At 50.3% G+C, this 15,440-nt stretch overlaps 1 protein-coding gene across 2 annotated transcripts; it reads right to left on the reverse strand.

Annotated features, from left to right (window-relative positions):
* Positions 1-1,789: 1,789 nt before the first annotated feature.
* NT5C3B (5'-nucleotidase, cytosolic IIIB) lies at positions 1,790-14,934 on the reverse strand. 2 transcript variants are annotated; one of them, XM_021929171.2, is made up of 9 exons: positions 14,835-14,934; positions 14,512-14,610; positions 13,858-13,927; positions 13,725-13,771; positions 10,368-10,453; positions 8,505-8,594; positions 6,392-6,554; positions 5,051-5,251; positions 1,790-2,254 (listed from the first exon to the last, which is right to left on the reverse strand). In XM_021929171.2, exons 1-9 carry the CDS (start codon positions 14,844-14,846, stop codon positions 2,120-2,122), a joined length of 903 nt encoding a protein of 300 aa, XP_021784863.1. In that variant the 5' UTR covers positions 14,847-14,934; the 3' UTR covers positions 1,790-2,119. The 2 variants fall into 2 exon arrangements, with proteins under 2 accessions (XP_021784863.1, XP_021784864.1); XM_021929172.2 differs by having other exon boundaries at positions 14,240-14,881.
* Positions 14,935-15,440: the final 506 nt, after the last annotated feature.

Below are 15,440 nucleotides of genomic sequence, written 5' to 3' on the forward strand. Positions count from 1 at the left end.
CGGTGTGTCCCCAGATCGGGGGCTCCCCATCTGGAGGTTTCCTGCCTGCCTGGGCCTAACCTGGGGGCTTCGCTGCAGGAAGGGAGGCCTGCTCTGTGGAGGGGGTGAATGTGTAGAGCGGGGAGGCCTCCAGCAGGGCGTGGAGAGACGATCCTCATCCTCCAATTGTCCCAATTGAATGGGAAAGACAAGGTCCCTGACCTCAAACACAACCTACAAAGCAAGAATTAAATTAAACCGCGCAAGTCAGATTATCCTTTTCCATAGATCATTTCCAATACTATGATATTCCCATCTCTCCCTGCTCCTGGCCACCACCTGTTACCACCTGTCCACCCTCTTGCTAGGGGAAAGGTAACCGAGTTCAGATCTCCACAGTGTCTTGCAAGAGGACTTCAGCCGCCAACTAGGCCATCTGTCCTCGCCAAGCATTCGGGGGACAGGGTGGGGACTTAGGAGAGAAAATGACAGGACCGGACTCACACAGCAAACTGCCTCCATCGGCACTTCTTGCCCAGAGTCCCCTAAGAGACATGACTGCTCCCCATGGGCAGTGACTGACATTCTCTGGTCCCAAAGCATCCAGAAAGCTCCTTGATCGAAGTGTTTTTTTTCGAGACAGGGTCTCACTCTGTCACCCAGGGTGGGGTGCAGTGGTATGATCTCGGCTTACTGCAACCTCCGCCTCCCGGGTTCAAGTGATTCCCCTGCTTCAGCCACCTGAGTAGCTGGGATTACAGGCACGTGCCACCACGCCCGGCTTATTTTTGTATTTTTAGCAGAGACGGTCTTACCATGTTGGCCAGGCTGGTCTCAAACTCCTGACGGCACGTGATCCGCCACCCTGGCCTCCCAGAGTGCTGGGATTACGGGTGTGAGCCACTGCGCTGGCCAAGAAAGCTTCTTGATTAAAGTCTGGAAGTGGTTACTGACCCAGTCTCAGATGGTGACCGCTCCCTCCTCCCAAAACCAAATGGAATAGGCCTGAAGCAGAGAAAGGCAGCCAAAGGCATGGGCTTTGGTCAGGAACATTCAAATCCTGGCTCCAGCTCCTAGCTACGGAGTTTGGGCAAGTGACTCATCCTGCCCGAGCCATCTGGAAGCAGGAGGAGCTGCACCTACTTGTGGGGTCATTGTGAGGGTCAACTGGCAGACACCCAAATGCCCAGAGCGGCACCTGGCACACCGCAGGCCTTCAGTAACATCTGTATTACCTCCCGGTTCACATCTGCAGAATAACAGAACTTTCCAACGGCTAGTCAAACACTGCAGGAAAGGTGCCGGTGATTTCCTCTAAAGCTAAGACAATGCTGAACTGGCTCTTCAGGGTCAGCCCAAGAATGCAACACCACAGTGCACACATCACTTCTTTCACCTTGGGACCCTCAGGTCCCTGCTCTAAATTCCCCTTTTCAGGTCATCCACTTTGGTGGCCCCGACCCAGAAGAGGTGAAAGGAGAGCCTAGGGCATAGGGGGACATCCACACCCGAATGCATCCCCTCAGGGATCCCCAAAGAGAGGGCTCTCAGACAGGGTTGCCTCAACCCCACCGATCCCAAATGAATTTCAAGTTTGATGGCTGAATCAGAATAAAGTCAAACCACTGTAGGCTAGAAAATACCCTTTCAACCCCACCCTGAACCAGACACAATCAGGCTGTGCTCGGACGGGGTCCCAGGCCAATTTGTGGTGGTTCCCAAACTGTGTTCCTAGAAGCATCACTTGTGCCCCCAGGGCCAAGAAGTCCAGGTTCTACCCCCACCCACATCCCCTGAATCAGAACAGCTGTTTTTTTCATTTTAAAAATTTTGATCTGTTTCACACATTATATTTGTTTGAAGAACAACTTCCCATTTTTAAAAGTGTTGAAAAAATCCCTGGAATAGACAATCCCTAGAGCACTGACATGCTGTGGTCCAAGGTTCACCAGGACCAGTGCTTGTGCCCTGCCACATGGCGGGGCTCCTTCGAGCCTCTGGTGATGAAAGTGCTCAGGGAAAGGAGGACGGAGGGGTATGGAAGGACCCAGCCGTTGCTGGCCACCCTGGCCTCTGCTCTGTGTCCATGGGGGAGCGGACTCCTCACCACGGCCTGCAGGTCGGGCTGAAGCCTGTGCCCTCAGGGGCCTTGCATCTCCAGCTGGTCCCCCTGGCACAGGATGTGCTGCAGCAGCCCATTGACCACATCCAGAGTCTCGTCCTTCTCCAGCACGATGTCATAGGAGTCCATGTAGCGCTCCCGCCGCTCCTCCACCTGCCCGGAGTGAGAATAAGAAGCCTGAGGGTCCCCAGATGCCCCACTCTCCATAGCTCACTCTCAAAGCCCCTGGGGCTGGGGAGGAGAGCATTCAAGCAGCAACTCCCAGCTCCCTTTTGAGAGCCAGAGGAGTTCAAGGTTACCGGAACTACCCTTTGGAGACAGATGAGGGATGGGCATGGGCTATCACAATGAACCCTTGGGTCAATACCAAAGGATAGTAACAAGGAATAAAAACAAAAAACCAGATGTTGCCACTTTGGGAGGCTGAGGTAGAAGGATCATCTGAGCCCAAGAGTTTGAGACCGGCCCAGGCGACATGGCAAAACCCCATCTCTACAAAAATTGGCCGGGCATGGGGGTGGGTGCCTGTAGTCCCAGCTACTTGGGAGGCTGAGGCAGGAGAATCACTTGAGCCCAGGAAATTAAGGCTACAGTGAGCCAAGACTGAGCCACGACACTCCAGTCTAGGTGACAGAGTGAGGCCTTGTCTCAAAAAAACAAACAAACAAAAAAACCAGATGTTGCCTCTAATCCATCTGGATTGAATTTCTTTCTTTCTTTCTTTTTGAGATAGGGTCTGACTCTGCTGCACAGGCTGAAGTGCAGTGGCATAACCTTGGCTCACTGCAGCTTTGACCTCCGGGACTCAAGTGATCTTCCTGCCTCAGCCTCCTGTGCAGCTAGAACTACAGGCATGCTCACCATACCAGCTAATTTGTGTTGTTGTTGAGACAGGGTCTCATTATGTTGCCCAGGCTGGTGTCGAACTCTGGCCTCAAATGATCCCCCTGCCTTGGCCTCCCAAAACTGGGGGGGGGGGTGGTTACAGGCATGAGCCACTGTACCCGACCAGGACCCAGTTTTTTTGTTAGTTTTTTTGAGACGGAGTCTCGCTCTGTCACCAAAGCTGGAGTGCAGCGGCGTCATCTCAGCTCACTGCAACCTCCACCTCTGGGTTCCAGCGATTCTCCTGCCTCGGGCTCCTGAGTAGTTGGGATTACAGGCGTGCACCACCACATCCGGTTAATTGTGTACTTTTAGTAGAGACGGGGTTTCTTCATGTTGGTCAGGCTGGTCTCGAACTCCTGACCTTGTGATCTGCCTGCCTCAGCCTCCCGAAGTGCTGGGATTACAGGCATGAGCCACCACGCCCAACAGGACCCAGTTTCATCCGGCCTGAGTATTCTGGTGGGCTCCGGCGCCTGCAGGCTGTGGGGAGGCACCCTGGCAGCTGCCTGGCTTCACCCCGTATTTGAGCCCCTTTATGACAATGCTGCTTTCACCCCCGTCAGTCCCTGATCTGTTCTTGTTACTTTTCTTCTCTAAATTATAAAACCATGTCCTCGGCTGGGCACAGTGGCTCACACCTGTAATCCCAGCACTTTGGGAGGCCGAGGCAGGTGGATCATCTGAGGTCAGGAGTTCAAGACCAGTGTGGCCAACATGCTGAAACCCTGTCTATACTAAAAACACAAAAATTAAGTTGGGCATGGTGGCAGGCACCTGTAATCCCAGCTACTTGGGAGGCTGAGGCAGGAGAATCGCTTGAACGCAGGAGGCGGAGGTTGCAGTGAACGAAGATTTCGTCACTGCACTCCAGCTTGGGTGACAGAGCGAGACTCTGTCTCAAAAAAAATAAAAGATAAAAAATAGGCCGGGCGCGGTGGCTCAAGCCTGTAATCCCAGCACTTTGGGAGGCCGAGACGAGTGGATCACGAGGTCAGGAGATCGAGACCATCCTGGCGAACACGGTGAAACCCTGTCTCTACTAAGAAATACAAAAAACTAGCTGGGCGAGGTGGCGGGCGTCTGTAGTCCCAGCTACTCGGGAGGCTGAGGCCGGAGAATGGCGTGAACCCGGGAGGCGGAGCTTGCAGTGAGCTGAGATCCGGCCACTGCACTCTAGCCTGGGCTACAGAGCGAGACTCCGTCTCAAAAAAAAAAAAAAAAATAAACCCATGTCCTCAATACCAACATCTCCCATCTCAATCATGCCTTCCAGTAGGATGTAGGAGGACTGGTAATCAGCCCCACTGTTTCCTGAACTCTATCATCTTAGGCAAGTTACTTAACCCCAGGCCTCAGTTTCCTCACCTGTAAAATGAGGATAACAGTCACTACCTTAAGGGGTTATAAAAATCAAATGAATTAATATCCATGAAATGCTGAGAGGAGTGACAGTGCAGTGCACAATCAGTAAACTGAGGCTAGGATCCCATGCCCAGCCTGATCCTCTCTCTGAACGCCTGTAAGGTCATGTGGTAAGACAAAGCTGTAATCACTGGGTTTCTGTTTCCTACGAGATTATGCGCTCCAAGAGAATACAGCTTCCTTCTGTGACCACAATATTTTACCTAGTGTCTAGCATATAGAAGGTGTTCAAAGGTGGCCGGGCGCAGTGGCTCACGCATGTAATCCCAGCACTTTGGGAGGTGAAGGTGGGCGAATCACTTGAGGTCAGGAGTTCAAGACCAGCCATGGCCAACATGGTGAAATCCCATCCCTAGTAAAAATACAAAAATGAGTCAGGCATGGTGGTGCGCACCTATAGTCTCAGCTACTCAGGAGGCTGAGGCAGAAGAATCACTTGAACCTGGGAGGTGGAAGTTGTAGTAAGCCAAGAGTACGCCACTGCACTCTAGCCTGGGTGACAGAGTGAGACTCTGTCTCAAAAATAAAATAAAATAAAATAAAATAAAATAATGAATTCAAAGTGTTCAAAGGCATTTGTTAACGGGCATTCAAAGAGAAGAAAGCCATGAAGAGAAGCAGCCCTGGTCCTCTACCCACCTTGTCATTCAGGAAGCCAATCTTGAGAATGTTCTGCACACCAGGAACCCCATCGGCCATGGTGAGGTCCCCGATGGAGTCTCCCAGCAGGATGACATTGGTTTTGCCCTCAAGTTGCTGGAAGTAACCAGAGTTCTCACACACGGAGCTGTTCTTGTTGTATGTGTGTATGAGCTGGCCCTTAAATCCCTGGAGAAAACCCTAAATAACGAAGACAAGAGACAGATGGAAGGGCCGCAGGGACCCATGTGGCATCAGCTCTCCACTGTCTCTGTCACAGAAAAGGGAATCCCAAAAGTGATAGATAATGCCAAAACTTCACTGTAGCCTAAACTAGGGCCCCTGGGCCAGACTTGGCCTGCTTTTGTAAATAAAGCTGTATTGGGATACAGCCAAACTCCTTTGTTTACATGATGCCTATGGCTGCTTTTTTGTGCTATAAAGGCAAAGTTGGGCAGTTGCAACAGTGATGCCACAGCCCACAAAGCCTAAATATTGACGACAGGGGTAACTCCTAGTTTAAATGAACAGGAGCCACCCAGTATCGCAGATCATCTGTTCTGGTGGATGCAAGAAGCTGTGATATAAATGCCGCTCAGGTTACACGTGTGCTAATGCTCAGCTGCGGGCCACCTCCTCCCTGCAGGTCAACGTGATGAAAATTCCAACCATCAGTTTTATGGGGAAAAGAGTCAGAACGTGGATGAGCTGGAGCAGCCCACCTCCGGCTGGGGAAAAACAAATCAAAGCCCACGCCCTGCAGGACCCAGGATGGCACATAACACACGACAGTGACATGGGGCAGGGCAGGCCCATAAATTAGGTACCCCAGGGCAGAGAGTTGACTGTCAGGCAAACACCAAAGAGAGAGGATCCTTTGAAAGTTTTTTTGTTTTTGTTTTTTTCTGAACACAGTCTTGCTCTGTTGCCCAGGCTGGAGTGCAGTGGTACAATCTTGGCTCACTGCAACCTCTGCCTCCTGGGTTCAGGCGATTCTCCTGCCTCAGCCTCCCGAGTAGCTGGGATTACAGCTGCACACCTCCACGCCCGGCTTATTTTTGTATTTTTAGTAGAAACGGAGTTTCACCATGTTGGCCAGGCTGGTCTCGAACTCCTGACCTCAAGTGATCTGCCTGCCTCAGCCTCCCAAAGTGCTGGGAATACAGGTCTGAGCCACAGTGCCTGGCCGAAAAGTAACCCATAAACAACTGCAAGAGGGTGAAGAAGCCAGTGTGGCTTACCTCCCCTTCTTCCCCAGGTTAGGGTTCATGCAGAGTTAACCGCCCTGGCTGGTGGTCCCCACCCCTCGTCCTTTCCCAGCCCAAACAAGATTTGGCTCACATCTTCATTAAAATCCATGTAGTTAGACACGATGTGGATGTTGGGGTGGAAAACTTTCATCTGTCGGATAATTTCTTCCAGGATATCACCAATGCCCGCAGAAAAGATGAAAAGGGGAATGTTGTTATGGTAGAGTGTGTTGAAGAAGGTCTTGTATCCCTCCCTGAAAAGAGATGGAGGAATTCTGAAATGGCACTGACTCCGCTGCTGTTCTTTGTTTCCTACTTGGGTTATTTGTGTTTTGGGTTTTTTGTGAGACAGGGTCTTGCTCTGTTGCCCAGGCCGGAGTGCAGTGGCACAATCACAGTTCACTGTGACCTCAACCTCCTGGGTTCAGGTGATCCACCCGCCTCAACCTCCCAAGTAGCTGAGACCACAGGTGTGCACCACCACACCTGGCTAATTTTTTTATGTTTTGTAAAGATGGGGTTTTCCTATGTTGCCCAGGCTGGTCTTGAACTCCTGGGCTCAAGCAACCCATCCACCTTGGCCTCCCAAAGTGCTGGGATTACAGGCGTGAGGCAAGATCACGCCATTGCACTCCAGCCTGGGCAAGAGAATGAGACTCCAGCTCAAAAAATAAATAAATAAAATAAAATAGAGCATACGATATATTCAATAAGTGGCTAAAGTGTGCTAATCCTAAGTGTTCAGCTCAGTTAACTTTGCCATACGTATACACCCATGTTACTAACTAGCTTGAGGCTCCCTCGTGATCTCTCCCAGTCAATATCATCCCTCCCATTGATTAGCTTTGCCTGTCCTTGAACTTCATATAAATGGACTCATACACAATGTACTCTTTTGTGCCTGGCTTATTTTGTTCAGTATAATGCTATGTAGTTTATTTGTATTTTGCATGTAATTAGTTTATTCTCTGTCACTGCTATTCAGCATTATTCCACCATATAAATATGCCACAATTTATCTACCCAGCTTCTTCTTGATAGACAGTTGAGAGATTTCCAGATTTCAGCTGTTATGGATACAGCTGCCACGAATACCCTGTGCATATCTTACAGTGGCTACATGCCCTCATTTCTCTGGGGTACATACCTGGGAGAGATGCTGCTGTGGCAGAAGGTAGGCATATGTTTTCTGTTGCTGTCAATACAACCAGGCAGCTGACCTGGGCACCTTCATTAGGGCACACCCACTCCCATCCCAGCACTTACTGGGTCAGCAGAGGTCTCCACTGTCTTGACTTTTGAGGAGCTAGCCAATCTCCTCAGTTAGGAGGCACAACCCTTGAGGGCAGGCACCCATGTCACTCCTTCCTTTATGAGCTCTGGTCCCTCCTCCAGGAAAGAAATCTCCAGCAGAGACAGCTGTTCAGTGAAGGCTGCCAATGATCAAGCGTCCCAGCCTAGCCAACTCCCAGTTGCCATGAACACCAGTCACCAGAGGGACCCCAAAAGTCTTTCACCATTGTGAAAAATGAGCTAGACTTGGTGGGGTGCGGTGGCTCACGCCTGTAATCCCAGCACTTGGGGAGGCCAAGGCGGGCGGATCACAAGGTCAAGAGATTGAGACCATCTGGCCAACATGGTGAAACCCTGTCTGTACTCAAAATACAAAAATTAGCATGGCGTGGTGGTGGGCACCTGTAATCCCAGCTACTCGGGAGGCTGAGGCAGGAGAATCGCTTAAACCCAGGAGGTGGAGGTTGCAGTGAGCTGAGATCGCGCCACTGCACTCCAGCCTGGCGACAGAGTGAGATTCCGTGAAAGAAAAAAGAAAAGCAGAGGGGAGGGGAGAGGAGGGATGGGGAGGAGAGGGGAGAGGAGAGGAGAGGGAAAGAAAGGGAAAGAAAGGAAAGCAAGCAAGCAAGCAAGCAAGCAAGCAAGCAAGAAAGAAAGAAAGATGAGCTAGACTTGGTTTGTTCTCAGAGATGGTGCCCTGCCATTTTGTACTACATCCACTACCTGCTGACTGTTTCCCAGCAAGGGTAAGACATTCTTTAGCTGTATCACATCAGTTGTTCATAGTGCCATGTCCCTTCCGGTCCTTTAAGCAACTAACTCCTCTCTGCTCTTCCCCTGCCTCTTTTTTTTTTTGAAGAAAACACTTTTAAATAGTCCAATAGAAATGTTTTCCAGAGCAAGACGCTTACCTGAGCATTGCATTGGACTCTCTAACCACCTGGGCTATCTGAAACTTCTGAATCTTCTGCTGACACAGGAGGTTGTGCGCTTTGGTCCACCTAGAAACAGACACCCCAGAAAACCCCAAATTCAAATCACTCAAGTAAATAATTCCTCCTTTCCCTTTACAGAGCCAAGTGCCCTCTGACAGCATTGCCGACAGAGGCCTCATCCTTACATTAGCTGCCTTTAAAAGGAAGACGGTGGCCAGGCACGGTGGCTCATGCCTGTAATCCCAGCACTTTGGGAGGTCAAAGCGGGTGGATCTCCTGAGATCAGGAGATCAAGACCAGCCTGGCCAACATGGCGAAACTCCATCTCTGCTAAAAATACAAAAATTAGCTGGATGTGGTGGCGGGTGCCCGTAGTCCCAGGTACTTGGGAGGCTGAGGCTGGAGAATCACTTGAACCCAGGAGGGGGAAGTTGCAGTGAGCCAAGACTGGGCCACTGCACTCCAGCCTGGGTGACAGAGTGAGACTCCATCTCAAAAAAAAAAGAAGGGAAGAGGATGAGAAAGCAACCCAACAGAGACAACTGCTGGGCAAGCTGGCTGCTGGAGCTGGTGCTCTTCTGAGTCCCTTCCTCCACGACCACTCTATCTGGAGAACTGGGGCTCTCTCCAGTGATGAGGGTTGCTGTGGTTTGAATGTGCTGGAAACTTGATCCCCAATGTGGAGGTGTTGAGAGATGGGGCCTAATGAGAGGTGTCATGGGGGCACCGTCCTCATGAATGGATTAATGTCATTATCACTGATTCCTTATAAAAAGAACTCTTCTCTTTCTCTTTCTCTCTCCCCCACCCTCTTTGCCCTTCCACAATGAGATAATGCAGCAAGAAGAAGGCCCTCACCAAATGCCAGCCAGTCCTTCGATATTGGACTTCTCTGCTTTCAGAACTGTGTGCCAATAAATTGCTATTCAGGCCGGGCGCGGTGGCTCACGCCTGTAATCCCAGCACTTTGGGAGGCCGAGGCGGGCGGATCACAAGGTCAGGAGATCGAGACCATGGTGAAACCCCGTCTCTACTAAAAATAGAAAAAAATTAGCCGGGCGCAGTGGCGGGCGCCTGTAGTCCCAGCTACTCGGGAGGCTGAGGCAGGAGAATGGCGTGAACCCGGGAGTCGGAGCTTGCAGTGAGCCGAGATTGCGCCACTGCACTCCAGCCTGGGCGACAGAGCGAGACTCCGTCTCAAAAAAAAAAAAAATAAATTGCTATTCATTATACATTACCCAGTCTAGGCTGGGTGCAGTGGCTCACGCCTGTAACCCCAGGATTTTGGGAGGCCCAAGTGGGAGGATCACTTGAGCTTAGGAGTTGAAAATAGCCTGGGTAACATGGTGAGACCCCATCTCTACTAAAAATAGAAAAAATGAGCCAGGCACGGTGGCACAAGCTGAAGTGGGAGAATCGCTTCAGCCCAGGTGGTCGAAGCTACAGGGAGCCACGATCATGCCACTGGACTCCAGCCTGGGCAACAGAGCAAGACCCTGTCTCAAAAAATAGAAAAAATATATAAATTACCTAGTCTGTTATTCCGTGACAGCAACACAAAACAGACTAAGAGTCACTTCCGCAAAGCACTTATTCCCCGACACCAACGGTCTTTAACTTATTCCAAGGATTTTCTGAGGGTCTCCACTCCAGCAGCAGCCACAAAAAGCCCCGGGTTCATCTGAAAAGTTTGTTCCAATAGCTGGACTAATAGCATTAAATTAAGCCCTCAGTAAAGTAAGGGAGTCTGTCATCTCATCAAAGGTCTGGAAAACTACGCCCCTCCCAGCCTACTCCATCTCAAGGGCCCAGAAGCTTTTCTCCACCACCATCACTCACCATTCCACCATATGAGGTAGCTTCTCCTTGATGGTCCGGTGTGGATCGATCTCAATTGGGTAATAGTGGTGAAGGAGCGCTGTGAGCTGGGATATCCAAATGGGGAGAAAGGCCATTAGTCTATATCAAGTTCTTCCCTGCAAAGTCCTACAGCTTAGTATGAGAAAAAAGTCACCTAGAAGAGGCAACTTCATGGCCAGAGGCGGTGGCTCACATCTGCAATCCCAGTGCTTTAGGAGGCCAAGGTAGGTGGATCACTTGAGGTCAGGAGTTTGAGTCCAGCCTGGCCAACATGGTGAAACCCTGTCTCTACTAAAAAATACAAAAATTAGCGGGTGTAGTGGCACGTGCCTTTAATCCCAGCTACTCAGGAGGCTGAAGAATGAGAATCGTTCGAACCCAAGAGGCGGAGGCTGCAGTGAGCCAAGACGATATCATACCTCTGCACTCCAGCCTGGGCCACAGAGTAAAACCATGTCTCAAAAAAAAAAGAAGATGCAACTTCATTTAAGAGAGTGTTACATGAAATTTTCTTCAAGTTTTCCTTTGGGGACGTGTCGTTTATAAGACCTAAGTTTCTCTTCTCTTCTTATCTTCCAACATAATTGCTCAATACACTCACATTTTTATCTATTTGGTGAAGTCCAGGGGGCACCTGGACCCACAGAGCTGGTCATTCCTTTGCACTCACCCTGAGAGTGAGGTCTAAAAGTCAGCACTATGAGATTTTACTATCAGAGAAGAAGGGTACTAAGATTTTTTTTGCTGGTATTAATTAGCTGAATCGTCAGGGCTTAACCAGTAAGAACTTACTTAATGCTGTGTTTTGCAGAATGTGGTCCACTTTCTCAGGTGATAGGTAAGATAACTTGAGGGAATTCATGGAGAAGCGCTTTTCAACTCAGTAGTTTTGGATTCATTTGCATGTAGAATTTTTTTTTTTTTTTGAGACAAAGTCTCACTCTGTCACCCAGGCTGGAGTGCAGGGGCGAAATCTCGGCTCATGCAACCTCCGCCTCCCGGGTTCAAGCAATTCTTCTGCCTCAGCCTCCCGAGTAGCTGGGACTACAGGCATGTGCCACCGTGCCCAGCTAATTTTTGTATTTTTAGTAGAGACGAGGTTTCACCAGGTTGGCCAGTCTGGTCTCAAACTCCTGACCCCATGATCCACTTGCCTCAGCCTCCCAGAGTGCTGGGATTACAGAAGTGAGCCACTGCTCCAGGCTCTTTTTTTTTTTTTTTTTGAGACAGAATCTGGTTCTGTCTGTTGCCTAGGCTGGAGCGCGATCTCCCTGCAATTTCTGCCTCGCAGGTTCAAGCTATTCTCCTGCCTCAGCCTTCCAAGTAGCTGGGATTATAGGCATGCACCATTACTCCCAGCTAATTTTTTGTATTTTTCATAGAGACAGGGTTTCGCCATGTTGTCCAGGCTAGTCTCGATCTCCTGACCTCAACCAAGCTGCCGTCCTCGGCCTCCCAGAAATGCTGGGATTACAGGCGTGAACCACCACACCCAGCCTGTTTCTTTATAAGTTAATTACAATTTTTAAAAGCAGGCCAATTTAGAGAAAGATCTAGTAAAGGTGATACACAGATATGGCAAAAAAAAAAAAATTAAATTTAACTAGAAGACTGTACTTTGGGACACAGCATGTTGGTGGACAATTCCGTCAAAGTGTCAATATCATGTGAATGCACAGCATCTACATGTGTTTCCTCTAAGGTTTCCTCCTATGTGCCAAGACTTTGACACTCTAAAGGAGCTGTTCCAGGGATCATGTGTCACACAGAGCCAGTCAATAACAGTGCCCAGTAAAAATGAGAATTGACCAAGTAAAGAATTTTAATACATGAGTGATTCTCAGGAACATTACAAGATCAAATGGAATCCCTGTCCATCTGTCCAAAAGAAGATTAAATGCAAAGCTGACATAGTAACAAAGGCAGAAAACTCCTGAAATGTATTAAGATTCTCAATGTATGTGTTTTTTTGGAGTGAGAACATTTTTCTAAAAATTAGGCTGGGCAAGATAGCTCACGCCTGTAATCCCAGCACTTTGGGAGGCCAAGGCGGGCGGGCGGATCACCTGAGGTCGGGAGTTCGAGACCCGACTGGCCAACATGGTGAAACCCCGTCTCTACTAAAACTACAAGAATTAGCTGGGCACGGTGGTGCATGCCGGTAATCCCAGCTACTCAGGAGGCTGAGGCAGGAGAATTGCTTGAACCCGGGAGGAGGAGGTTGCAGTGAGCTGAGACTGCACCATTGCACTCCAGCCTAGGCAACAAGCGCGAAACTCCATCTCAAAAATAAATAAATAAATAAATAAAAATAAAAATAAAAATATACTAGAACTTGGCTGGACGTGATGGCCCAGGCCTGTAATCCTAGCATTTTGGGAGGTCAAGGTGGGCAGACCCCTTGAGGCCAGGAGTTTGAGACCAGTCTGGCCAACATGGCGAAACCCCATCTCTACTAAAAATATAAAAATTAGCCGGGCATGGTGGTGCATGCCCCTAATCCCAGCTACTACTCGAGAGGCTGAGGCATGAGAATTGCTTGAACCCAGGTTGCAGTGAGCTGAGATTATGCCACTCCAGCCTGGGCGATAGAGCAAGACTCTGTCTCAAAAAAAAAAAAAATATATATATATATATACACACACACACACACACACATATACACACACACATATATGTGTACACACACACAGAGACACACACTAGAACCCAACAGAAGAATATAAATTTTCTTTTAAAAAGGCCAGGTGCGGTAGCTCATGCCTATAAGCCCAACACTTTGGGGAGGCTGAGGCAGGAGGATTGCTTGAGTTCAGGAGTTCAAGACCAACCTAGGCAACATAGTGAGACCCCATCTCTATAAAAAATTTTTTAAATTAGCTAGGTGTAACGGCACATGCCTGTAGTTCCAGCTACTCGGTAGGCTAAGGCAGGAGGATCGCTCGAGCCTGAGTAATGATCAAGCCACTGCACTCCAGCCTGGGTGATAGAGTGAGACTCTGTCTCAAAACAAACAAACAAACAAACAAACAAGCTCTATTATTTGGCTGTATGACCCTGGGTAAGTTGCTGAACCTCCATAACGTTCAAATCTCTTGTAAACTCTATAGCCAACTCTAAGTATAATGTCCAGTTCCAACCATTAATCATCATATGTCCTGGTCAGTAAGGAAAAGCTGTCTTAATGTATTAAAACTAGATCCTCCTTAGCAAAACAACAATTTTTTTAAAAATTAATTTTCTAAGGTCTCTATACAGGAACCTTTGGTTCCAATCAGGAACCATTCGAAGTAGCATATGACAACCATTTCTGAGCAAAGGACGGGAGCAACCCACCTCTTTCCGACACTCCTCACTGATGATCTTGCTATTATCCAGAATATCTGGAAAAAGAGAAAACTCCTTTTACTTGTCCCTTAGAACCCATCATCTTGTCAAGCCCAACAAGGCAAGCTAGAATGTGACTTACTGTAAGAAGAAGGACATCGCTTTCCATTATATGCAAACCTGCTCAAGGTCATGTCAAAATCAGAAATCACCTGTAAGGCAAAAGAGAGATGATGCCTAAATAGGCACCTTCTAATGTGGCCCTGCCTCAGCCAGAGGATGATTATGGAAATCAAAACAGCTCAGTGGCGAGGATGGTAGGCAAAGCGGTGGAGGAGTTACTGAGTGACACAGAGGTTTAGAGGGGAAGTCATCTTAATTAGTACCCGTTAACCCTGAGGAAAACGCAGTCTCCTAGTGTAGGGGCGAGGGTGAAATACTCAGGACCCCTCTGACTCCTTCCATTTCAGGTCCTTCCTAAGAGATCTCTACCATTACGGCCCATCTGGATATCTTCAACTTACTGGAGAGCCGCTGGCTTGGGGAGGATAAGGCCCCAGGTACTGGTGTGGGGCGCCTTCTGTCCAATTAGAGGAAGCAGCATGACCATATTGAGAAATCTGAAATCTGGGATTCAGGACAGGGGAACCAACCTGCTCTCCTTCAAGTTCCCGGCCATTTCTTAGGGTGGGGAGCTAGCAGGGGTCCGCGGCAGAGCAAAGCGGGAAGACCCAATGGGCTGGAAGCCTCCCCAGCCGCCCCCAGCCCTGCCGGCCCCCGCCCGCCTCCGAGGTACCTGTAACCTCTCTCCGCCGCCCTTGCGGAGGACGCCCACGATCTCCTGCACCCGCCCAGGCTGCCGCATCAGGACCGTGGCCTTCATCAGGGTGCTCACCTGTCCCGAGACCCGAGAGAACCACTGACCCCCGCGCCGCGCTGGGTCCGAGGGGAGCCCGGGGCTCTCTCGGGCGCGAGTGTGAGGCTGGGCCGGGGTGCGCAATGGGGCGGCTACTGGCCTGGGTGGATCGGTGGTGCCTCGGTGACCCGCTGGGGGGCTCGGAGCGCCCCGGGGGTCGGAGTCCGGGCCCGCCCCACTCCGGACGCTTCCTCCCTCCTCACCTCCTCCGCCATCCCGTTCGAGGCCCGGTCGGTGGCGCGGGGGACAACGACAGCCCCGCGACCGCACTGCGCAGGCGTCGCCTCCCGCCTGGAGCCCGGCGGGGGCGGTGGGGCCGGGGGCGGGGCCGGGGGCGGGGCCGAGAATCGTGTGGTCCCGGAGATGGCCAGGATCCGGGTGGACTTTCCCGGTGCGCTAGGCAAATTGGAGGAGGGTGCTATTTATTGTGAAGAGCAGGGTGAAGGTCCCAGGGTGTTGGGGTTACGTGGGTAGGTAGGGTTCTGCCACTCTTTGTGGAGGAAAAGCCTTGCCAAGCGTGGTCATTTCCAGGCTGAAAGTTTGTGTGACAAAAACATGGCTGGGGCTGGGCGCGGTGGCTCGCGCCTGTAATCCCAGGACTTTGGGAGGCCGAGGCAGGAGGATCGCTTGAGCCGAATAGTTCGAGACCAGCCTGGGCAACATGACGAAACCCCGTCTCTACAAAAAATACAAAAATTAGCCGGGCGTGATGATGCGCACCTGTAGTCCCAGCTACTCGGGAGGCTGAGGCAGGAGGATCACTTGAGCCCGGGAGGTCCAGGCTCCAGTGAGCCGAGATCGCATCACTG

The sequence above is a fragment of the Papio anubis genome, chromosome 17 (assembly GCF_008728515.1).
Source record: "Papio anubis isolate 15944 chromosome 17, Panubis1.0, whole genome shotgun sequence".
NCBI classification, from domain to species: domain Eukaryota; kingdom Metazoa; phylum Chordata; class Mammalia; order Primates; family Cercopithecidae; genus Papio; species Papio anubis.

Excerpts from the sequence above, each read along its gene's own strand:
- NT5C3B (XM_021929171.2), bottom strand. Across the intron at positions 6,555-8,504 it reads GAGTCCAATGCAATGCTCAG|GGAGGGATACAAGACCTTCT; the intron begins GTAAGCGTCTTG and ends ATCTCTTTTCAG. Across the intron at positions 5,252-6,391 it reads ACATGGATTTTAATGAAGAT|GGTTTTCTCCAGGGATTTAA; the intron begins GTGAGCCAAATC and ends TTCGTTATTTAG.